At 43.7% G+C, this 25171-nt stretch overlaps 2 protein-coding genes across 5 annotated transcripts; one reads left to right on the top strand and one right to left on the bottom strand.

Moving 5' to 3' along the window:
• The first annotated feature begins 232 nt into the window (after nt 1-232).
• si:ch211-117c9.5 (sodium- and chloride-dependent creatine transporter 1) lies at nt 233-15041 on the top strand. Of its 2 annotated transcripts, XM_047584008.1 has the most exons (15): nt 234-867; nt 1298-1313; nt 2071-2373; nt 5439-5570; nt 5689-6025; nt 6701-6833; nt 8078-8212; nt 8355-8458; nt 11221-11345; nt 11454-11566; nt 12744-12884; nt 13162-13264; nt 13351-13451; nt 13534-13704; nt 13929-15041. In XM_047584008.1, the coding sequence occupies exons 3-15, from the start codon at nt 2151-2153 to the stop codon at nt 14055-14057; spliced, it is 1947 nt and encodes a 648-aa protein (XP_047439964.1). In that variant the 5' UTR covers nt 234-867; nt 1298-1313; nt 2071-2150; the 3' UTR covers nt 14058-15041. The 2 variants fall into 2 exon arrangements, with proteins under 2 accessions (XP_047439955.1, XP_047439964.1); XM_047583999.1 differs by lacking the exon at nt 1298-1313 and having other exon boundaries at nt 233-867.
• Nucleotides 15033-24281, bottom strand: si:ch211-117c9.2 (solute carrier family 26 member 6). 3 transcript variants are annotated; one of them, XM_047583968.1, is made up of 19 exons: nt 23869-24281; nt 23173-23312; nt 22677-22787; nt 22430-22602; nt 22158-22322; nt 21718-21870; nt 21406-21488; nt 20862-21009; nt 19522-19635; nt 19282-19359; nt 19081-19176; nt 18885-18991; nt 18692-18761; nt 17957-18049; nt 17694-17804; nt 17268-17600; nt 17053-17107; nt 16706-16841; nt 15033-16608 (listed from the first exon to the last, which is right to left on the bottom strand). In XM_047583968.1, exons 1-18 carry the CDS (start codon nt 24006-24008, stop codon nt 16708-16710), a joined length of 2304 nt encoding a protein of 767 aa, XP_047439924.1. In that variant the 5' UTR covers nt 24009-24281; the 3' UTR covers nt 15033-16608; nt 16706-16707. The 3 variants fall into 3 exon arrangements, with proteins under 3 accessions (XP_047439924.1, XP_047439941.1, XP_047439933.1); XM_047583985.1 differs by lacking the exon at nt 23173-23312 and having other exon boundaries at nt 23869-24005; XM_047583977.1 differs by lacking the exon at nt 23869-24281 and having other exon boundaries at nt 23041-23181.
• Nucleotides 24282-25171: the final 890 nt, after the last annotated feature.

The raw sequence follows: 25171 nt of genomic DNA, 5'->3' as shown, positions 1-25171 counted from the left end.
GCAAAGCACTCGCTATCAGACTCCGCTTTGGGCTCCAGTCTGTGGTTTCAGGTCAAGGACGTATGCGGAGCAATAAACCCATCCTTGTGACTCATTTTTTGACGGAGCGCTGCTGCTGATGCTGTGCGCACCGCACCGATGCGGCCTCAGCCAATCGCGTCAGCCGCGCGGAGGGAGGGAGGCAGAGAGGGAGGGATGGAGGGAGGAGGAGGGAGGAGGAGGCAGGGGAGAGTGCGAGAGCGTCCGTCAAAGCTAACGGACCGTGGAGCTGTAGGCACGTATTCTCCGTCTGTCGAATCCGCGGCATCCCGTACAGGTTCATGGACTTCTGACTGGGGCCGCTGAGACAGAAAACCCAACCTTCACCCTAAGGCGCAGTATCATTTTCATTTAACTGTTATCCATGAGATTCTTCAGGCTTACCTTCAAGTGCTTCGTCGACTGCTTTTGAATCTCCTCCGTCAACGGCTCAACTGACCGCGGCGCTTTGTGAAAATTTCCATCTCTCGGCTGAGCTGAGGGGTTCAAACGTGCGCTACAACCACAAAAACTGCGATTTTTTGTTTTTGTTTTGTTTTTGATTTCAGGAAGGAGGAAAAAAAACTCCGATTAAAAAAAAAAGACGACTGGAGCACTGAATCTTGTGGCTGCATCTCTGTTGTCTGCCTCTCTGAGCCCCGCCGGGTGCCTTTTTATCAACCAGGCATTTCTAGCTGAAACTTCGGCTGCTGCCCTTGGCTAAATAAAAATATTATATATATATCTATATATAAAAACAGCTTTTTGAAAGGAGAAAAATAAGTAAATACATCGTTTTTGCGCCGCTACCCAACAGTATGTCACCTGAGTTGGAAGAGAACAGCCAAGGTGAGTAGCTGCTGTGACGAATGACCTCCACTGCTCAGTCACATTTGTTTTATTATTGTTAGTATTTTTATTATTATTGGACATATGATTTGACCGCTGGCCAAACTTTGATATACAAGGCTATTATGCTGGGGATAAAAGCAGCCCCACAACAGCTGCACTTAACCTGCCCTCTATATATCTCATTACATCATGCTTAGCACTATAAACATGGCACCAGGACTGACTGGGGGAGTCGTTTGGAAGCTAATGTTGAACAGGTGTCACTCTAGGTGAAAACAATATAAATTTATTTCCAAATAAAATCCAAGTATGTCTGCTCCATGAGGATATCATCTTTCATGTTGGCGTGCCTTATCCTGCTTGCAAAATCATGTGACTGTCTGCTTTCAATATAGATATTAAGCATCATATCCTGTGTCCTCTTTAGGTTCAAAAACAGAAAGGTTTGTCTTTTATTCCTAACCTAGTAATTAACCAATTTTTTTCATAACACACCAAAAATTTCCCAAATCCCATACAGCTGTTATTCCTCACACAAACGATCCTAAACCGCAGGTATCCTCTCATTAAGTTGCTCCATTACCTTTCCCCACTCTGTTTCCCTCCTCTTCTGTTCACACGCCACCTCAAACTGCTCTGATCTGGATTCGGCTGCCTAGCCTTGCATTCAGCACAGAGCGGCTGACGTCTACATCACAGAATAGCACTAACGAAGGGGCACGTTGCATTTGTTTGTGCTCGAGAGTCTGCACGCGTGTGCTCAGTGACCTGTGGGGAAGAGACAAAACAAAAAGGTTTGTAGGTGGCAGAGGAGCTTGGGGTGCACCTTGAGGTGGCTCTCTGCTGTGTTGTACCGCAGCACACTAATCACTCTGTCTGTGAGACAGTGGCAGAGGGAAGGGAGGAGGGGAGGGGGGTCAGAGATGACCGGGTAGCTGCAACAGCATGTGGGCACGTTACGTACTAAAAAATCTACTCAATGTACACGATCAGATGTATGTTAGGTCTCTTGCTGCTTCGTGGAGGCTTGTTGTCATTGGCCACTGCATTGACTCACTGATTCTTTTTTGAGATGAATGGAAAGCGAGCTCTCTGTCTCTCCATTCAGCTTTAGCCTGAGAGGTCCACGAGACTGTGGTTCATGTGTGCGATATGGATTTGTGATGATATTTCTCACCCAGCCCCCTCTTTATCGTCTAGGTGACATCAGTGTCCCCCAGCTGGAGGCAGGGACCCTGTCGGAGGAGGAGGGCGGGGGATCGGCTCGGCCCCTGGTGCCAATGCCCGGAGGGGGCCCGGGCTGCGATGAGGGCGGGGGGGCCGGCCCGCCACAGTCCCAAGACGGGGCTGCAGCTGGGACTGGAAACGGGTCTGTAACGGTACCGGTGGTGGAGAGGGAAACCTGGACCAGACAGATGGACTTCATCATGTCCTGCGTGGGTTTTGCCGTCGGCTTGGGCAACGTGTGGCGGTTCCCGTACCTCTGCTACAAAAACGGAGGAGGTGAGCTTCCGCTAAAAGCACTGTTTTGTATAAGTCATTGTCTGTGTTGCAAGTGCCTTCGTCTCTTTTCACAAGAGCATGAAAGTTATTCAAATCTGATTTTTAAAGACTACAGATGTTAGGTGGCTTTGACTACTCTAAATGTTCATGTTAATCACATACATCATATTATGGGTTTGTCTTTAAACTATTAGTGCGCCACTGGGAAAGGTCATCCGCTTCCCCCCAATGTGTCCCCACCCACTGATTTGAATCTGAGTGATAATAATAATTATTTGAAAGTTTGAAAAGTGTAGTGCGCGTGACTTCTCCTTTTTTGTGCGTCATGTGTCTTGAGTCTGTTGGTGAGGAAATACACCATCGACAAAGACAGACGTGACCCTTCGGTACTGAACTAACTACCAGTCTTTTCTGGAGCGAGTGCGTATAAATGCTAACCTTACCTCAGTAAAACAAATATTGACCTCTCCCGCACTCTTAAAGTAAAATAAAACAGTGTCATTACATTCAAATACAAAGCTATTCAGAATACAGTTTACATTTGCATAAACTGAATTCTGTTAAATTTACTGGATAAAGATACATTGCAAATCCTGTAATCAGCCTAATTTTCTGTAACAGAGAAATCAATGTGTATTTTGCTGAAGTCATTATATAACAGCTCAAGTAAAAACTTGCGTCGAGCTGGAAAGAAAAAGTGAAAGGCAGCACGATAAGAAGTGTTAGTATATGGCATTGCGTAGACAAAGCAGGGCCTGCGTGGCTGTGAACACGTAGCTCAGAACCTCTCCCTGCCCACGTGGTCTCACTATATTTATTGAAGCCCATTACTTAACAGACACTTAGTTACCCTGCAGGGTTTCTCTGTGCTCTCATTGGCATGTCATGTTATTTGAGCTGTTATAAATCTTGTATTCTCGACTTTTTACATTTACGACAACTTGTCCAATTGTAACCTGACCCGAATGCAGCTTTTAACCTTGACTCTTTCTTATCTCTGCCCTGCCTACTGTTCTGGGTTTTTTATGAGGTGTTTAGTTGAAATGCGTGACTGTGTGTGTGTGTGTATTTTGCAGTCCAGCCCTCCCTCTTCCTAATGTGTGTGTGTCTTGTGACCAGTGGCTCTGATACCCACCTTCTGGTATCGGATAACAATGGCCTGCCTCACACAGTCCACCCCCTGTGCTCCTGCCCGACGCTCATGAGGCACACAAAGGTGCTCTCTCCCACCCTCCTCCTGATAAGGAGGCATATGGATATGTCACACAATAACCGTCCTGTGACTCTGCCCATCTTTCCCTCCCCTCAGCCTCAGCCGCATTCGCTACAGTACTTAACGCCCTTGACCACGCCACCTAGGGTACACCTTGTAATTCAACAAAAAGATCAGATAAGTGCTGCAAGACCTACTTGTTACTGAAACAAGGACACGCTCCGCTGGAACCAGTGAAAGGTGGACGTTCTTTAAAATTTGCGGAGTTTAGCGCTCCACAAATGTCATCTCTCGGCTGGCCTTAATGTGTCTGGTCCGGTCGTGATTAGAGAGGATTTACTTAATCCTATTTAGGAAGCAGTTCCTTGATGATTTACCCAATATGTTGGGATATGTCAGCACACACATTTTCCCCATTCATTCCATGCACTCCTCTTATTGCATCTCTCTCTCTCTCTCTCCTTTTCTCTCTGCATCTCCCTCGCTCTACCACCCCTTTCTCTCTCAGACTCACGCTCACGAATGTCTCCTTATATGGCTACAGCCCTCTGCTCTCAGAGTGACATAAAGAATGATGAAATGAATGAGGCACAAGTTGTCAAGCAGTGGCCCTGTTGTAGAGCCAACCAGGTCAGCGCCCACGTGTGTCATTTTTGTTATTTGTCGAGTCCCCCCTTACCACAGCGTTGTCCCAGTTTTTCTGCCTGCCTCTCCTGTAATCTATCCATCTTTCCCTCCTTTCTTCTTAGCCTCTTTCTGCTCTGCGTCACAGCCAGTCATGTGATCCCTCCCATCTGCGCAATGTGGTGGCATCACTCAGTTGTATTATTGCTCAAACCGAATCGGCACAATTGGGTTTAGCGAGCTGAATGGCTCATGCCGTCTTTTTATGTCTTTTTCTGCTGAACAGATCAGGCTTCGGCTGCGGAATGAAAAACTAAAAGGAGATTATTTATAGGAGCCGTTTGCTCTGGAACCACTGCTGCTAATCTCAATGAAACAAGTCCCTGATGTCAGGATTAATAATTCCTTGCTTGAGTCCGTTTCCTTCTTCCCCTCTCCATTTTTTCTGTCTCCTCACCGTGCAGCTTTCAAGTTGAAGGACAATACTGTACTTGCCCAAAACACTTGTGGAATGGGAGACAATGTGCCTATCTCCCACATACACTTTCAATGCGGTCTCTTATCTGTGGCCTTGTCTGTCCTCCTTCCTGGCTTTCGCCCCTTTGTCCTTTATGTCTTCTCCTCCTCCACTCGACTGCCTCTTTGTTGTGCAGACTGATTAATTGCTAAGGGTCCTCGTTGGTGTGTGCGCAGCTTGTGTCCTTAAAAACTTTAAACATGACTCTCATTATCAGATTTTCTGTCTGTCGAAGCACTATAACTTGGCCTCGGGGGACGGCACGTATTTAAAGGAGCCGGCTCAAATAAGTCAGCAATTGAAAACCGCGGTTCATTTTAATATGAATGGCTTAATTATTAATGTTAATTATATAATTTCCAGAAAGCGTGCAGATGTCGATTACCATGATAATATGCTCTGAATTTGCAGGCCTCATTCTGCTGCCATCTCTCCGTGTCTTCTGTTCCTTTAATTCTCAACGATTTATGTATTTGAATGATGCAAGAGAATCAAATTTAAGCCGTGTATCTAATGCATGTCGATTTAGTTCTTTCACACAGGTTCACAAAAAATCATCTGCAGTATATCTCCTCATTGTTACTGAAACTATACTTTATGGGGAAATTACTGAGTTAAATGTTTGCCGTGGACTACCCGGTATGAAACAGTGTCTCTACCTGCTTGTTCATTCAGACACCATTGTCTGATTATATGTGTTGGGTGTTGCAGGGGTTTTCCTGATCCCTTACTTGCTGATTGTCTTCATCGGGGGAATCCCAGTTTTCTTTCTGGAGATTGCACTCGGCCAGTTCATGAAGCAGGGAGGCGTCTCTGCCTGGAACATCGCGCCTCTCTTCAAAGGTACCTATCTTTTCGTCCGATATACACACAGTACACGCCTATATTTTTCTTTATTTAAATGCTGTCATACCTGTGGATTTGCATATTACGTAATAGCACACTGCTACCTCTCTACCAGGTCTGGGACTGGCCTCTATGGTGATAGTGTTCTTCTGTAACACCTACTACATCATGATCCTGGTGTGGGGCCTCTACTTTCTCTTCCACTCTTTCACTAACCCGCTGCCCTGGGCCACCTGTGGACACGCCTGGAACACTCCCAACTGTACGCAGGACTTCCGACGCGCCTGCCACAACCGCAGTGCTGCCCAGTCTGCTCCGCCATCAGCTGATGCCACCCCCTCCAACCTCCTCTCCTCCACGTCCCCGTTGAACCTGTCCTCAGCTCAGCTTTTCCTCAATGGCAGCTGCGTGGAAGCTGAGGGCATGCGCTCCCCAGTCATCGAATTCTGGGAGTAGGTTATATACCTTGAGTTGAGCAGAGTTTAAACGGGATTTACAACACAGTTTATTATTTAAACTTAACCATAAACATTTGAGTATGCTCGTTAACTTTGGATTGGATGTCGGTAGGCTTGTGCTGTGTGATGTCAGTGTACTCAGTTTTAAAGCCATCGCAGACCTTTGTTTTGCTCATTCTGATATTGTTTTGTCACGTAACAAAATTGATCATATATTTACACGATGTGAAAAGTGAACAGATAGATAGATGGATAAATAATCCTTTAATTTAACACACCACTGACAGTTTAGGAACAACTCAGAAAATATGAAAGACAGCACCTCCGAATTCACAAGATCCCAAACTGATCAAGTATCTGTGTGATGCACCGGAACAAGCCTGATCCTCAGAGGCCCCTCCCCTTATTCCATAGGACCCAAAGCCCCTAACTAAAAACAACTGAGACACAAGGGAGACCTACACAATATTAGGAAATATGGTTATAATATAATATGGCATATTGTTACGTCTGGTTTTATGCGACTGTATTTTATGCAAAATTCAGTTCAACCTGCAAGAACTGTTAAAGTTATGAATATATAATATCATTAGCTTTGAATAAGAGTTTGATGTGTTTGGAAAAGTTTTTTTTTTTCTTAGCTGCACTCTTCTTTATTCTTTCTCCCAGACGTAAAGTGCTTCGTCTGTCTGGAGGGTTGCATGAGCCTGGCGAGATAAGCTATGAGATGGTGCTTTGCCTCATAGTCACTTGGATCATTGTTTACTTCTGCATGTGGAAAGGAGTTAAATCTACTGGCAAGGTAAAGTGTTTAAAGTGTTTTCCTAATTCCTGATGCTTGATTTCACGTGTTATCGTTTGGGTTTTATTGAGTGCAGATTACTTTTTCGTAGCTTCGTTGGTATTCTGTGCACGAAACTTTACCTGTCACTGTCAGAGTTCACAGAGTGCAGGCTATTATTTGCGTGGCTTCATGCAAAGGTTTAAATAATTGCAGCATTTTGCTCTTTGACCTCAAATCAGCTTTAGCATAGTGAGAGGATCAGTGTCTAGGCTGAAACGCATAGGGGCACGAATATTAGCACACGTATATGCTGTGAATGTCTGCTCGTTTCTGTAGTTGCTCTCAGTCAGACTAGAATCTTCCACTGATCCGTAGGACTTTACTCTGCGTACGCATTATTCAGAACGACTTCCATTTGGAAGAAGAAAAAAAAAGAGTCCTCTTTTAAATCTGTTACATTGGTACAATGAATACATGTTTATTTCATAGCATGTGGAGATGTCCGTGTTTGCATACTTGTGTCTCCAGAGTAGCCAAAGCTCATAGAGGGAGAGAAAAAAATAATGAAATCTATTGAGCCAGCCAGCTGTAAGCCGATTAGTAACTTTCCACCAAGTACATGTTTGAAAGCTGGAAAGGGGCTTTTCTGCCCATGTTCGCCCTAGATCAAGGCAAATATGTGCTTTCTCACTACTTTGCTTTTACCATAGTGATTTAGCTCGGGCTTGATGCTTAGGTAACAGGGGGTTGCTTTCTCAGCATAACTTGATAAAGTTCCCTTCTGAAAAGGTCTGCCAAAAACCCCTGCTATTGCAGGAGGTTTACAAATTGTCTGGCTTTCCATTTACAGGCTACCTTTTCTTCAAAGTAACATGACAGGCCCATTACACATCTACTACAGGAAGGACCTAATGGGCTTCTACTTATGACTTGAGTATTTGCAATGCAGGTAATTGCTTAATCAAAGTGATAAAACATACATAGGTGGAGTTACATTTGACCATAGCTGATGAACCATGTTGATAAGCACTAAACCTTTCCAGTTAGCCTGTTAAATTCATCATATAACCACATCTATTTTTATGTACTTACTTCATGTAATGTGAGGGGTGTAAATGTTTACTGGGGAGTTTTCTACTTTCACTTAATTCAAGTTAATGAATAGCACCCAAACTCCACATCCCCACCCTAAGTATATCCTACATATTGTTCCAACTGTATCTACAAATGTACTTCACTGCTTTTTTTCTATTTCTCTGTAGGTTGTGTACTTCACAGCACTGTTCCCCTACCTGGTTCTGGTCGTTCTTCTGGCCCATGGCGTCACGCTACCCGGGGCTTTGGATGGGATTGTTTACTACCTGAAACCAGACTGGTCCAAACTTGGAGAAGCACAGGTTTAACATTTGCATAAGCTTGCGCTTGAGTATCAAGCAATGTAGCAACAAGGAAATATGACTCAATAGTAGGTCAATACCTAAGAAACAAAGGTCAAAAGATTGTGTAACATTACTCATACAAATTTCCTTTTTATGGTAGGTGTGGATTGATGCTGGCACTCAGATATTTTTCTCCTATGCCATCGGACTTGGTGCCCTGACAGCGCTGGGCAGCTACAACCGCTTCCATAACAACTGTTACCAGTGAGTTTATGCACAACACAAAATCAGAACCCCAACTGTCATTGGAGAAATGCCAACATCAACACAAAGCCAGAGTTTTACTCTCCATACTGCTCCATAGGAATGCAGTATAAAAAAAAAAAAACTAGAAGAAACAGGCTTTCCTTCACTACACATTCTGGCAGAGGCCTTGCAGCCTCATTCTGCTATCACATGAACTACCAAAAATATCCCTTTTCTCCTAAAAAACACTTTGAATGCTTTACTGAAGGTCTACCCTGTTCCGTATTTCCCTTTCCCGACTTAGGAATGCCTCCTTAATTCCTGAGTATCTGTCCTACTTTGAAGACAGTTTTACATTTTGAATTTTCAGTGGCTGTATGATGCAAGGTTAATGAATAAATGAAGACTGGAGAGCCATCATTGTTGTTGTTTTTTCCTGCTGGATTGTAAAAATCCATATGTGGAGCCTAAACAGACAGAAATGTAAACCCATTAAGACTCTTACGAGGTAGTTAGCTCCATGAGCAATAAAGGGGCTCATGAATATCCCACAATCTGACATTTTCTCCCTCTTGACCTTAATTGGAAGTTGAAAGATGGGTTGTGATTCTGAGCTATGTCAGCTATGTTTCTCACACACTCTGCGGTAGGCCTGGAAATAAATGGAAAGATCTTTATATAAACTGTATTTAGATGTTAAGGTGTATTTTTAGCCATATTAGCGGCGTGGCTTTAGGCATCACATGAGCTGTCTGTTGATCTGTTAGTCCAGTTTATGAGACCCATTAACCTCTGTTTTATTAAAAGAAAAAGAAAAACATTTTGCAGCTTTGAGGTTAAAAAAAAAATGAACAGCTTTCTTAAAGTAAAGCCACTTATATTTCACAATAGTGCTCTTATGTTTTTCCTTGTATCAATGAGGTGACAAATTGGTTTAATGTCCCATCCACAGGCTCTCAAAAACATTTACTGTGTTTGGTTTCGGTACATGTGAAATGAATAATGAAAACCGTTTGAGGAAGAAGTTGATAACTTCCCTGGAATATTACAGCCACACACCTAACCGCACACGGGTTATCAGTATCTGTTATCTTAGATGTTGGTCTTAGGAAGTCACCGCCTTGTCTCTTTTCAGCTGTCTAATCAGTAGCTAGACAGAGGAGTGAATGAACTGTAAATGAACTAGCTAACAACCAATCACCTTCCTCTGTGTTTCTGTAATTTTTTCTCTCCCTCGTTTGTTTTTGGTTCATACGTTCTGTTTCTCCTGCAAATACAGCATCAACTAGAGTTTATTTTCATGTTATTCATTCGTACACGCCGTGTTGTTTATACTGTACATTCTTCATATCAGACAGGATTCTTGGTTAGTGTTGCCAGCCAGACTGGAATTGTCAAGATAAACAGAAAGTCATTCCTCACTATGCAGACAGATAAACAAGGAGGTTATTGACTTCAGACTTAAAGGAAAATTCAGTCTCCAAGATTTTTGATTTATTTTTTATTAGAGTGTTTTATATATATATGCTGCATATACACTGTATTGCCAAAAGTATTCACCCACCCAACCAAATAACTGAATTCAGGTGTTCCAGTCATTTCCATTGCCATCGTTGTATGAAATCAAGCTCCTAGGTACCAGACTGCTTTTACAAACCTTTGTGAAAGAATGGGTCTCTCTCAGGAGCTCAGTGAATTTCAGTGTAGCACTGTTGTGTGTCACCTGTGCAGCAAGTCCAGTCATGAAATGTCCTCTCTACTAAATATTCCACAGTAAACTGTCATTGGCAGGCCACGTATAATTACAGAGGCGTATAGTGCGCAGAGCTTGCCAGCGTTCTGCAGAGTCAACTGCTACAAACCTCCAAATCTCTCGTGGCCTTCAGAACAGCTTAAGATCGGTGCGTAGAGAGCTTCATAGTATGGGTTTCTATGGCTGAGCAGCTGCATCCAAGCCATACAAGTGCAACACAAAGCGTTGGCTGCAGTGGTGCAAAGCAGCACGCCGCCACTGGACTCTAGTGCAGTGGAGACGCTCTCTGGAGGGATGAATCACGCTTCTCCATCTGGCAATCTGATGGATCAATCTGGGTTTGGCGGTTACCAGGAGAACGATACTTGTCTGGAACGTTCAGCTTCAGCATAACAATAGATTTTGGTCCCATGCGCCCAACTTTGTGGGAACAGTTTGGGGATGGCCCCTTTCCGTTCCAGCATAACTGTGCACGAGTGCACAAAGTAAGGTCCATAAAGACATGGATGAGCAATAGAACACATTTGGGATGAATTAGATGAAGACTGTCTCATCCAACATCAGGGTCTGACCTCACAAATGGTCCTAAACCTTGTGGATGCCTTCCCAGAAGAGTTGAAGTTATTATAGCTGCGAAGGGTGGGCCGGCGTCAAATTAAACCCTATGGATTAAGAATGGGATGTCACTTAAATTCCTCTGCATGTGAGCGCATACTTTTGGCAGTATAGTGTATGTAGCGAATATTCTTTCTCCGCTCAGACCTTGAAACGCATTTCCTATATGTGGTCTTTGTTCCCTACCTGGCAGCTGCTGCTTTCAGATAAATTGCTATTGATCCCCCTATTTAGCATCCCAGCTCATCCACTCTGTGCCAGCGTTGGTCTTGAGTATCTTACATGAGACTCATGTTGCAACACATCATAATGCTGTTTCTCCTCTCGTAATGTCTTTTCTTTTTTCTTTTTTTCATGTTCTGTTTAGCCTATTGCTCAATTCCTTTGTCTTGCTCTCTGTGTCTCTCCGTAGGGATGCATTTGTGCTGGCCCTCATTAACAGTGGAACCAGCTTCTTCGCAGGCTTTGTCGTGTTTTCTGTGCTTGGTTTCATGGCTGCAGAGCAGGGAGTGGACATCAGTAAGGTAGCTGAGAGTGGTAAGAATACAGCTTTCCCAAGACGTGGTCACCCAAAATCCAGAGTAATGTGCTAAATATTGACGGTTTGAGCCGTAATCCCTGGATGTTCTGTTTCTTAATGTGCAGGTCCGGGCTTGGCCTTTATAGCCTACCCCAAGGCTGTGACTCTGATGCCTCTGGCGCCGCTCTGGGCAGCACTCTTCTTCTTTATGTTACTCATACTGGGCCTGGACAGTCAGGTAATGCTCTCTCTCTTTCTCTCTCTCTCTCTCTCTCTCTCACTCACTATACATATATATATATATATATATATTTGCAGATCAGCCACAACATTAAAACCACTGACGGGAGTAACACTCACAATCTTGTGGTAATTTAATGTTCTGCTGGGATTCTTTTGGACCTGGCATTCATGTGGATGTTGCTTAGACACGTACCCACCCACCTAGACCAGACCAGACACCCCCACTGCATAACAATGACACTCCTGTATGAGAGCAGCCATCTGCCAGCAGGGTGTAGCCTGGCATAGACACAAACACACAAACAGTTTAGGAATGAGTAAAAAAAAACATAAAAAACAGCACAAGGTGTTGATCTGACCTCCACATTCACTCGATCCAAACTGATCAAGTATCTGTGGGATGCACATGACCGAAAGGCCCCCGCTAAAAATAATCTGCAGCCACACTACACAGGACACCCGCAGAAGACCCATGTCCATTCTCTGATGAGTCGTAACTGTTTTGGAGGCACAAGGGAGCCCTAAAACAATATCAGAGACGGTGATTGTTTATGTAAAACAATACATGCTTCTATAGTTGGATGTCACTTTAAGTCAGGTTCATCCATTATGTGGAATATAGTACCTTGCTGCAAAAATATTTTCCTTTCTCGTTTTGTCTTTGTTATTTCCTCTCATACAAGGGTGACATAAACAGTCTAAAAACATCACGTCCAGATTTAGCGTTGCGTTTCTTAGCAGCCTGCTTGTTGTGTGTGTCTGTTTGAGCCAGTGCCTACATCCATTGTTTTATAGCCCAGGGATTTGTCAATGAGCTTCTGTCTGATTCACACAGAGAACGTCTGTCTACTCTCCAGTCCATTCATTTACTCTCGCTTTCCGGTCTCTCCCTCATTTCTTCTATATGCATCTTTTTCTCCTGCTTTAGCCACGTTGCCCATGAATGGGGGAGAGCAAGATTATTGGGAAGTCTAGCAGCCACCCTTGTACTGCAACAAAGAACTAAGTTTATGTATAATAAATCATGATAAATATAATGTAATAAATCTATTGCCTAGTAGATACAATATTATTAATATTTTAGTGGCTAACAATAATAATAATGCACGTTCACAGTCCACTGCCTCTTCTTTCCCACTTTCATTGTCCTCCCTCTTCCTTTTGTGTTTCAGTTTGTAGGTGTAGAGGGTTTGATAACAGGAATCATGGATATGCTGCCGCCGAAATCTGCCCTGGGCTCACTGCGGCGAGAGGTGGTGGCTGCCATCTGCTGCTTCATCTGCTTCCTCATTGACATGTCCATGGTCACCGAGGTACAGTGAGGAATTTCAGAGTTTGAGACGTCGTTCGGTTTTATTCTTAGCTGAGTTATTTTTATATCATAACACCACGAACTTGAAGGTCGACTGTAGCTAAATGCTTCCAAACATTCCGTATTTTGATATTTCCTCTGAATACATTGACACGTTGTTAACGTTAAATCATTGCCAGAATTGAGATGAAAGCCCAAACGGTGGAGACACGGATGGAAACGGGTCACGCATTTAAGTACTGACGGGCTGGTCTGTCTGCTCTCACTGTTTCTGTCAGGGTGGGATGTATGTCTTCCAGCTGTTTGACTACTACTCTGCCAGTGGCATCACTCTGCTGTGGCAGGCCTTCTGGGAGTGTGTGGTGATTGCATGGGTTTACGGTGAGACGGTGCTTCACAATTACTGTGCAAATTAAGCACAAACTATTCAGCGCATTATCACAAGATCCCTTCTTCTTTCCTGTCAGGTGCGGACCGTTTCATGGACGACGTCGCTCGTATGATCGGCTATCAGCCCCTGCCCTACATGAAGTGGTGCTGGTCCTACATAACACCGTTTGTCTGTGTGGTACGTTCTGCTCTGTTCAGTTTTTAAAGTAAGCGTGCAACGTGCAAGTCGTGACGCGCTGATCTTTTTTGTGTGCATATAGGGAGTGTTCCTGTTCCACGTGGTGAACTACAAGCCTTTGACCTACAATACGGTGTACACATACCCTATTTGGGGTGAAGTGCTTGGCTGGGCACTGGCTCTGTCGTCTATGCTCTGTATTCCTCTCACCGTTCTCTACAAACTACTGCGCTGCAAAGGATCTTTGCGGGAGGTCAGTATTCCTGGGTGCAGTCATGCATGTTCAAACACGTCCTGTGCATGTTTCCAATTGTTGATAAATCAGTAGGAAAGTGCCTCCTTGGAGAGTGCCCTCCCTCTCCTGTCAGTTATTTGGTTTGCTCATCTCATTATTGCTCATTAGTGATGGCTCATTAGAGAAACCTGAACCATCTGTCCAATAAACAACTCACCGTGTCTTTGTATTTTTGTCTGTAGCGATGGCAACATTTAACGACCCCAGTGTGGGGCAGACATCACCTGGAGTACCTGGCCCCAGAGAGCGAAGCCAAACTGCTGCCGCCTGCAGGCACCAAGAGCACACTGCTCTTTGAGAGTGTTATTTGATGAGCTTAGCTCTACAGAGCCAAGGTCATCTTTGGCATCAGCGCACACATTCACAAAATACATCCACAGTACACTCACCTGGTATGAGCAAAACACAGATTAGTTAAACACTCGACAGTTTTAAAGCTACGACAAAGCCCTGGACAAATGGACCAAAGATTAGATTGAAGAACTGAAACACGCCCCCGCACCCATATCATCACCACTACCTGCTCTGTTTTTCTGACTCTACCTCGCTGGCTCTCCCGTCTCTTTCCGCCCCCCCCCCCACCCACTCCCCACACCCCGCCTTTGTGCTGTCCTGTCTCGTCTTGTTCTGTGAGCGTGCAGTTTATCTGGTATCGTTGCAATATCTTCCCTTTCCACATTTTTCTGTCAAGTTTACGTCGGCCGCACCTGTCTCGAGCTGTCACGACTTGTGTTGTTTTTTCTGAAGCAGAAACCTATACCAATCCGGTAATACTTTACTAATGAGAGACCTCATAACTGCTGCTGATAATGCCATGGCCTGAGTGAGTATGTGTGTAAAAGCATGTATGCCTGTGCCTGCCCGGTGTGTTGGGGTGCGCATGTGTGTGTAAGAAGAAGCGCTTGTTGGACCTTGGCAGTGGTGTATTCATTTACATGTGGCATCGCCTTTGATCATTGTTTTTCTGCCGGCTGTGCTCTCTGCATTAACTATACAAAAAAAATAACTTCCATTTGCAAAAAAAAAGAAAAAAAAAAGAATAATCAATGCATCACCACTTCCAGATGTGTATTATAAACTAACTTAAGTATCCTGTGTATTGTAGGGTCTGTGAATCAGTGTTAATAGTGGGAGGGGATAATGATTGTTATTTCCACATTAAGAGAAGGAAAGAAACTTCTGATTGAACCATGTAACGAGCAGGAGGCCGTGGGGTTGTGGGGAGGGGAAAGAGACTTGATGCGATGTCACGAGAGAAGCAATAAACACCCAGATAAAGATGGAAGTAAAATGTTTTCATGGGTCTTTATTTACTTTTTCTAGCCTTCTATCATAAGAGTACATACAGTGTATATTAACAAAAAAAAAAATATTTGGGTTCAGTCACTTCAGACATGTTACACCTTTACAATTGTTCAACCTTTGTAAAGACAAGAAATATTGAACATTTGGAGTGGATCATAATCCAGCAGAGAAATAATTAGAAAGTGTTTGTGGTGGTTGTCCCCAGCATTCCACCAACATCCAGCAGAAAAAAAAACAACCCTGCACTCAGGAGCTACTCACTGCTTATTTTTACCCAGTTTAGAAATGCACATAAATGCATCTTTCAGACCTCAGATCATCGAACATTTGGTGCTTTCAAATACAGTACGTACATTAAATACATTTTTTGAAAGTAAAAAAAAAATACGGTGTATGGCTGGGAGATGTTATCTTTTTACTGAGCTCCGCACTGCAAAAAGGGAATTTCAAGAAAGCAAAAAATCCTTTTATCAAAGAAATACGTCTTATATTTTGTTCAGAGACAATAACTTTGTGCTTATTTTAATGAATTTGTGCTTATTTTAAGATTTTTTGTCAACCAAAAAACAAAAAAAACCTAAAAGCTTAACCCATTGGCAGACTTTTTTTCTTAATACGAGAAGATTTGATTAAACATAAGAGCATTGTGCCTCTTTCTAGTAATACTGTTTTTGCAGTCGGTGCATGGAAAATATATCGTCTTACTGGACCGCGCTCATCTGCTAGTAGTTACAATAGCAGATGACACTGACTTACTGAAAATAGAAGAGAGCTCAATGTCAGAGGGCTCAGACATGAGAATACTGACTATAAATACACTTGTACTTTGTTGCTCCAGCTCTTCAAATGTAACACACACACACACACAGACTGCACTATATCTGACATTTAGCTCATTGTTGCAGGCCAAATAAGAGGTTGTGGCAGAATTAAGCAGCCCTCCATGAGGCGAGGGAATGCCAGTTCCATATATTCAGATATGATTGATTCTTTGTTGGAGATATACGGCTTTCCTTCTCTTTACGGATATAGACTGACTGACACGTGACCATGTCTGGCCTGTGAGTTCCAAGCGTTAATGAAGCGGGTCTACGTGGCCTATGTGTTCACAACATCACCTCTCAGAATATGAGTTTCTCCTTACAATCAACCTTTCACTCTCTAACCCTCTCGCACTGGCTATAAATACAGACTAATATTAGTCCGGTGTTACATTCTCCCACTCAACCCCCGCCCCTTCTTTGTGTCTCGCGCACACACACACCACAGGCCAGAGAGCTGCAATGACGTATTGCTGGCTATCTCATTAGACCATATCATAAAAAGCCTGTTGCCACAGCAACGGCTCCCTGTATTTCTATGGAAACCAGCCGCCATGTCAAGATTTTCCCCCACTGAAAGGGGAGGAGACAGTGGCAACCAATGGTGAGCAACTGTATTGACAGCCTAAGACGAGAGGAGGAGGAGGAGGAGGAGGAGGAGGAGGAAGATTGTTAAGAGTAGAAACAATCTGATGACCCCTGCTGGTCACATCTAGGTGATGCAGGAAACATCATTCTGGAAATGAAAATAGATTCGGGTTGAGAGGATGGAAATTTTTGAATAAAAACACAGCAGTGGCTTGTGATATGTAAAGATGTGCACAGTGACTCACAATCAGGCTATGAAGTCTGTCTGTCCCCTTTTCTTGAGAATATGAAGCACTGCGTCATGAACTGTGACAAACAGCCTGCTCTTGGGGATGGACTCAGAAAAGAAACCTGCCGATTCCAGCTGCTCCACGACACAGGCTGACACGTGACCGCGCATGCAGACAGAACGGAGAAAATATTTCGTCATTCTAGTAATAAATATTTAAGTTTGACTGACGTGTCCCGACGGGGCACGATGCGGCGCCACTGAGGCGGAGTCCTTGATGCATTCATTATCAAAAGCCTCGGTGCCTTGACTCTGCATTAAGGACATTAAGTGTGCCTCTGTTTTGTCTGGTGTGTGCCTCACCTTGGCAGCCTGCGAGATAGATGTCCAGGCCAACCTCTCCAAAGTCCCTGAAAATCTAGGAGAAAAAGGAAAAATATGATTTTCTGTTTGTTTTTGTCTTCTGTCACCCCTCTAAGGAACTGTGTATGAACATGCGCATTGTCTGTTGCAGCGTTTACGTGTTTTACATGTAATGATTACATTTATCACGTGAACACAGACAAATGCCAGCGTACATTTTTCAGCGTCTTCACAGAGACCGTGTCCACGAAGCTGGTCGCGGAAATGTCCAAGATGATGCTGTGCGTGCCTGATCTGCAGGCCCTTCCCTTCCCCTCATCCACGTCGCTGGAAACGTGGGTGATGGTCTCATAATCGTGGTCACCCGAGGCGGAGTCTGAGTCTGATGCGGTTGGGTCAGATTGGTAAGCCATGTTTACTTGACCAATGTCTATAGCTGTTTCTGTTGAACTTAAAGCTGCACCGTTAACTCCAAAATGAGGGATGTTTTTCTTAGTCATCTTCTGCAAAGTGACCGGGTTATCGGACAGGTTGCTGAAAGACTTTTTCTGCCAAAAGATTAAAAGAAAAGTGGCGACAACCATTAGAAAGTTGAGAGTCACAATCTATTGTGTCATGGTGTGTCGTTCAGAACGCCATACTTGTCTTTTGGCCTCCTTTTTGGCTTTCTTTTTCTCCTTCTCCTGTTCGCGCTTCTCCTTTGCATGTTGCTTCTTCTTTGCCGTCAGCAGCTTCCCTATTTCGATTCCGCTCTGTGCAAAAAGCCGGGCATCCCATTAAACAGAGAGAACAGAAAGTGAGACGAGAGGGACAGATAATGAAAGCATTCGAGAGCGATGGAGGTAGCAGAAATCGACTACGCTGCAACAAAATGAACACACGCAAACACACCATGGACACACACCTTCTCTTGTAGGACCTCTAAATACATCTCAGCATTTGTGTAGTAGATGGTCGTGGACGAACGGAAGATTTTAATTCCAGGAATCTCTTTAGCCTGCGGGGACAAATAAAGGAGACGACTTCAGAAACTCCCTGAAACTCCCTGAAACTCCCTCCCCCGCTCACATTTGCTTTTGCACTCACAGTTATTTTCGGACTAAACGGCAATTAAACTGCCTCCAGAGATTCCACATAAAAAGGCATAATTTCTCATTTACATTTAATGTTGTAACGCTAGTTTTGCCTTTGTTTGTTTGGTTAGAGACATGCAACATCTTCCTCTGACGTTTCTGCGGCCGCCACTCTATAAATGTGAATTCTGTAATGGAACAATCAACCCACAGTCTACAGCCACACTGGAACGTCTGTGAAGTTACACTTCAGCACATAAGCTGAATGGCATCCAATGGCATGGATGCACACACTACAGTGCTAAGACCTGCTCCCGTTTCCCGATGTTCCCCACGTTAGTTCAGTTAGCATGCTAACGCTGGCTACAGTGAATCTGGTTAGTTTTGAGTGTGTTGAGAGTTTTCATGCTGAGAAATGGAATTACTTTCCACAGATCATGCTCTCTAGTCAGAGGGAACGTTAACTCTAGATATCTGGGAGTATGAACAAATTGATGCACACCTATTCTGCACTGACTACCCTTAAAGTTCCTGTGGATGGATGTGATATTGGGCAATATTTTTACCTCCTTGTAGGCGTCCGTGTCCAGATACAAGTCAGTTCCTGAAACCTTCCCCAAGATGGAGTATCGGGGCCTGAAAGTTTAAAATTAAAATGCCATCATTACAGCAGCTCTGCAGCTCTGCGAAAATCCGATTAATGTTCCTCATTATGTTTGCATGCACATCAATTATTGATCACTCGCGGGGCGTAGTTACATTTGTGTTCTGAAGATGAAAGTGAGCATGGAAAAGGCAACAGAGACAGCCAGACCCAGGTCCAGGTTTAGCAGTATGGTGCTTGTGAATGTTACCAGCCACACCAGCTAGAGGGCAGTATGACAGACAACACTGTGGTGAGGTGTGCACAGTACTCAGCTGAGCAGAATGACCCTTAAAGGTGACTCAGTCTTACCAGATCAACTTTGTTGGTCTTCCACAGCATAGGTATGTCTGCAAACTGCTTGAACATTCCTTTCAAATTCACAAACACTATTGTGGACAAGACAGCCTGAAGAACACACACGCACACGTGAATTCACATGTGGTTATTAAACTGTCTGCCAGGAGAGACAACGATCGTTAGTACAAAATGGTAGAGCAGGGAGAGCGTTACCTTAGGGAGATCTTCAAAGAGAGAACCTATTTTCAAAACTGTGATCAGCACAATGGCAGAGGATATCAGCCCGGCAACCTGACAAGACATACACGAGGAATAACATGCTCTTAATAAGAATAAGATGTAAACAGGGGCAGAGTACTGTGCAAAAGTTCATTATTTCCTATTGGTAACATCTAAAACGTCTACACACAGTCCTGTATTTGTGCAAGTTCAATCACACGTGTTTGTTTTTACTTGTGTCTTGCCGCCTGTGCTCTCCTGGACAAGACTGCGAGACAGGGAGGAGGTCACAGCGTAACACCGAAAAACGCCGCCGATAGCGTTGCTAAATCCAAGGGCAACCAGCTCCTGGAAAAAAGAGAAGCAGCCACAGAGATACGCAGCACTTTGGTTAAAGAGAATACGCCGTGCATGTAAAAGCAGAGAAAGAGATGACCTTTGATTTTGATACAGACGTGGTGTTAATGTCAGGCCCTCAGCTGGCATGTCTGGAGTCTTGACATTTGGGTCAATAAGGTTAGTGGGCTATTCGTTAAATTTATGGTCAGGTTGATGCATCACTGCTCCGCTAAAAACCGTGGCCAGCTTATTTAAGCCACTCGACTGCGTGAAGCTTGTTGGGCGTTAATTATTTAGCAGGCCAGCTCCTCGCGGCTCTGAGTGCTCCCGACCTATTTCCCTCCAGAGCAGAATGACGCCCCCGCACGTGTATTTGTGTGTGAACGAGGTAATTTTAGGGATTTTTGAAAAGAGAAACACAGTTTGTGGCATAACATGAATTGCTCGAAAAGGGTACAAATGGCAGGCCAATCGCTGCATAAAGAAATATGGCATAAAAAAACAGACAAAAAAAAAGAACGGACAATGTATAAGCAGAAAAAGTAATAACCCTGGCACTTTGAGAGCCAGAAGTATCTTCTGTTATCCTAGCCAGCTTTTATCTACCTTTATAAAAATATGAATTGTATTTAACATTTAATTGGGTGTCGTTTTGCATAAACTTGTATAATTATTGCCTTAAATGCATCTCTAGCCAATTCCTTATTTGATCCAGCTATGCCCTTTTACTATAAGCATGACTTGTGGCATTATGAGGAAAAAAGAGAAACCCCTTTTTTCTATAAGCACACAAACATGCAGAAACATGGGACGGCGTTTCTCAGATGCAAAATGACCATTTATGGACAAAAGTGTTTGAAAAAAGCGACCAAAGAGAGATGCCAGCTGTTAAAAATGTGTTGAGAGATATGTTGGTACAGTTTTTTTTTTTTTTTCTTGTTGTGTCTGACACACTGTTATGGTCTAAATCTGTAGATAAACGACCTGAATGCAGAATAGAAAAACTTTAATCTGTAGACTTATTCTCATCTGCAGTTAAATATAAGCTTGATCCATGACGAGCTGAATGTGTAATTCATTCCAATGTCGGGCCATAGTTTTAGTTGCTGCAGACAGAAGCTGGTACTCCTGGTATTCCTCCGTCAGTTGTTGTCACTCTCTTTCCACGGTGTGTGTGTATGTGTGTGTGTGTGTGTGTGTGTGTGTGTGTGTGTGTGTGTGTGTGTTTTCCTCACCTGGTTGCTGTCCACCTTGTAGCCGTGTTTGAGGGCAAACGTTTTGCCCAGGGAAATGTTGATGGCATAGCCCACGATGGCCACAGCAAAGGCATCACCGACAATATTTGAGAACAAGGAGACGTCCGGAGCACTAGGGGGCTTGAGCCTGGAGCAGGAAAAAAAAAAAAAAAAGCATTTGAAATCAGTCTTGAGCCATGCAGCTTTTGTGGATATAAGTATAATCTTCTGTTATATACTGCTTACTTTTCCTTGTTTTATTACTTTTTTGGGGGAAACTTATTCACCCAGGATTTTTCACATAAACGTTTCAGGGAACTCAAGCCTTTTCTAGAAAGTAACTCACGCAAACTCTGTGACTCTGTTTCTTTGTAGGGAGCGTTCCTTTGTCTTATCACCACCGCAAGCATATCTGATAACGATGAAACTTTTGTGTCTGCCATCTGGGAAACAGTTTTCCACCTGTAAACAGCTGTCCCTCATCTCTTTCTCTTTCTGTTTTGCCCACACGCACGGTTAAAGGAACACACGAAGCTGAACATACCCACTGGGAATCTCTCCAACCACGTCAATATAGTATTTATCAGTGAGTCCGCCGAAGTGGATAATGATTGTTGCTGCAATGATCTGTTGAAAAAAAAAAAGGAGAAAGATTCAGCATCATATAGCTGGGTGGATCATTACTTTCCACACACACACTGCCCCTCTTTTCAGAAAGTGTAAAATGAGGTCAACGCTCCTTCAATCCTTTATGATCTTTGAAGCCTTGATGCCCCCTGTTGGTCTGTTGAATGAATGCACCTGCACCTTCAGAAAATACAGAAGGAAGTGAGGAATCAGCAAAGGGTGGACTCACAACTATGAGCTCTATAGGGATGGGCAGCGGCAGCTTCTGCCTGTAACAGTCATTGATTTCTTTGGCTACGATGAGAACAGCGAGCGCCACCAGGCTAACCACCAGCTCCGGCACCCTGGTCTGGGGCAGCAGTCGGCAGATATCCACCAGGGTCTGGGAGGAGAGCGGTGGAAAAAGAGAATGAAGGGAAAGCATAATAAAAGACTGAAAATCAAAACAGGTGTTAAATGATTGTGTGGAAGAAATCCCCACTGTCTCCCTTGACACTACTTTTTTATTTTTTGCACATTGATTGGTTACCCTTTGTCACATGTTCCATGTGGAAAATTTCTCCTGGCGAGCACACTGTGTCCAAGTGGGGCAGAGCAGGGCCGCCAATAAATGCAGGGTACAGAGGTGCAAGTATCTTAAAACTGTAAGCAGATGCATAACATACTCACATAAATGAGTGACAGAGGACCAGTGAAGCGAGATGGCTTGACTCCAAACAGATACTTGAGCTGGGAGACACACACATGGCACGCCGACGCCGTGGTGTAGCCACGAATCAGCGGCTCAGACAGGTAAGTGACCACAAAGCCGAACCTCAGCACACCCAGCAGGATCTTGGGACGGGACGTCAGACGGCGAGTTAACCAAAAGCAGCGAGAGTGTTTCCTCGGGGCTCAATTCAAATCACCGATGCACACGTACACAAAAGACGCTCACACACCTGAAAGATTCCTGTTAAGACCGTGAGGGTGCATGCTATCTGGACTCTGTGCGCGTCCCTCGCGTCGACATCCAAAACGCCCGTCTCATTCGTCCCATTTGCAATGTAGTTACCGTCTGGTGCCAGCCTTTCTGTCACACTCCCAATCATGATGCTGATCACGGCGAATGTGCCTAGGCACACAAAACACAAGCGTGTCAACACACACACTGATGCACAAAGTCCTTACGTTTCCCTCTCAACTCACCTATGGAGATGTGTCTGGAGGTACCGAAGATAAAATAGACCAGCACTGGGTACAGGGAGGTGTAAAGGCCAAACACTGGGCGCAGGGAAGCCAGAAGAGCGTATGCCATGCCTGGTAAAACAAAAAAAGAAAAGAAAAAAGGAAGAAAGTATGTTACCTTATGAAAACCAATTCAATTATTGATAATGCAATGGTTTCACATTTGGGCTGTCATCCTCTTATTGATGAATATGAGATGATTAACACAACTCTCACTTATGCTCATTAGACGCGAGACAAAAAAGTTAGTCCAGTTAGTCTAGTACTCCAGTAATTGCACAATTTCTTTTTCTTCTCCTGCATCCAGTGTCTATGTTTAACTAACCCAAATCATGAAGCTGAAGTTGGCACCAATCCAAGAAAGAGAACACATGAACTCGAATGTTGATCTGAATTTTACTACGGTGCACGGATAGACTCTGAGCTCCCTCTGGTGTACACATTCATGCATACCAACCCTGCGGCAGATGCATGATGCCCACACTACAGCCCGATATCACGTCCCCCATGGCATTTTCCCTGAAGGAGTAATGAGGCAGCCAGCCGAAGACGGGTAGCCAACTGACAAGTGTGTGTTTCAGCCGGGGCACCGAACACCTGCAACAGTTATTGCAGAAATACAAAGCATTAATGCGGAGCTCACAAGAGACAGGCGGGATGTTAAATCCACGTGTGTTTTGGTATGTGTTTTGGTATACAAAAAATATATATATTGAATTAAAGTGAGACTTGTGAATTGTAACAGCTGTTACACATTTTATCAGTTGGCCTTGTAAAAGAGTGACCCTCAGGATAACACAAGCTGCAACATATTGGCATGCTACTGTTCCACTCAGCCACAACAAAATATATTACATTCAAATGTGACAATGCCAGCCTCCATGAGCAAACCATTCATTTATTTATTTTTCCCGGAGTCTGATCTCCCTGAAATTGGCACCATGTAGTTGTAATTGTTAAACAGCATTTTACACGGTAAATCGCAGCAATGGTTTAATGTTTTAACGAATTATACAGGCTAATTAAACTAAAAAAATATTTATAATTTTGCATGCACGTGACTGGTTTAACAAGCAGTTTGAAGAACATCCGATTCGTGTCCGTGTTTTTCAGCTCCCTCATTCGCCTCTCCTATCTACTTTTTATTTTTTACCTCAGGGTCTCTTTCAGTCGTTCACCCAGTGTTGGTTTAATGGACCACGTCCCCTTTTGTGCCACTTCATCCAAGCGTAACTCATCCAGAATCTCCCTGTGCACAAAGTAGTCCCCGGGTGACAGGTCCAGCTCCTCCATGTCGCCACCTCTTGGAGCTAATTCAGCAGGCCCTTGCTTTCTGCCTTAGGGTGCTCTTCAGTGGGAGAGGCACTTACAGGTGTCACAACTGTGGAACTGTGGGAGGTACTGCTCTGTCCCTGTTCTTATAAGACAGCCGCCACCGTCCCACATGTCCCTGTTCTGCATACACACGCCTGCATTAGGGTAAACCTCGGGAAAGGTTAAAAAAACTGAAAGACCCACTGCAGGTAATGAACGGTGAACACCCACGTCCATGCCCGTGTGGAGGATCAACGTTTGTTTGTCCTTCATGAAGTTGAGGCACGGTTTGTTTATGCACTAGATATGTCTGAAACATCTTATCTTTATTGCTCACGCAGGAGATAAAGCACCAACATTTTTGTTGCCAATAGGAAAAGCGTGACCTATTGTGCTTCTGTCTCTAGTGCGTTTATTGTATTTTGGCTGTCTGAGCATGCACTGCCCGAATTACTTGCCCCAGTGTCTCTGAAAATAAAAATAGCATAAACCGACCAAGAAGTTAAATATCGACACCTCAAGCTCAAACATTTCAGATTTCACACCCTCCCACATGCTCCGTATCCATGTACTTAAAAGCGGCCAAAGTATCACTGGAGCCTCAAGACAGACGAGAAAGCTCATTTTCCAATAAACCAGATAACCTAATGACTCAAATTCATCACTCACGCTGCTGACAGGTGCCCTTTAATCACCCGTGGGGTGTTTATGTTGAGCTGGTTAACATTTAATAGACTCTTTGTCAAAATGATTTTCATTATCGATTGGGCTTTTTGATCAGTCTGCGAGAAACGCTAAGGGTAAGGGTAAGTGGTATGCTATAAAGTTTTGAAGTTTGAGATAAGAATGTTCTCTTGATCTGAATAATTTCATATGAACAACATAAAAATATTAAAACAAAATATTAAAAAAGGTGATTGGAAAATCCAAGAATTCAGTGAGGAATACATTTTAGCAGGAAATAGAGAAATAAATATCTTTCACTTTCAGCATTACTGTTTACTTTGAACGCAACTTGCACATGATATCAGCGCATCAGGCTTCTGCAGAAATAACTTTTATAGCAGTATTTATTTTTTTCTTTCTGCAAAGAACTTCAATGAAAAATTATTTTGTGAATTTCTGACCAAAAAATACCAATG

Source organism: Mugil cephalus, chromosome 1 (assembly GCF_022458985.1).
Source record: "Mugil cephalus isolate CIBA_MC_2020 chromosome 1, CIBA_Mcephalus_1.1, whole genome shotgun sequence".
Classification (NCBI taxonomy): domain Eukaryota; kingdom Metazoa; phylum Chordata; class Actinopteri; order Mugiliformes; family Mugilidae; genus Mugil; species Mugil cephalus.
The sequence above is the reverse complement of the archived record's forward strand: the minus strand, read 5'-3'. Positions and strand labels throughout refer to the sequence as shown.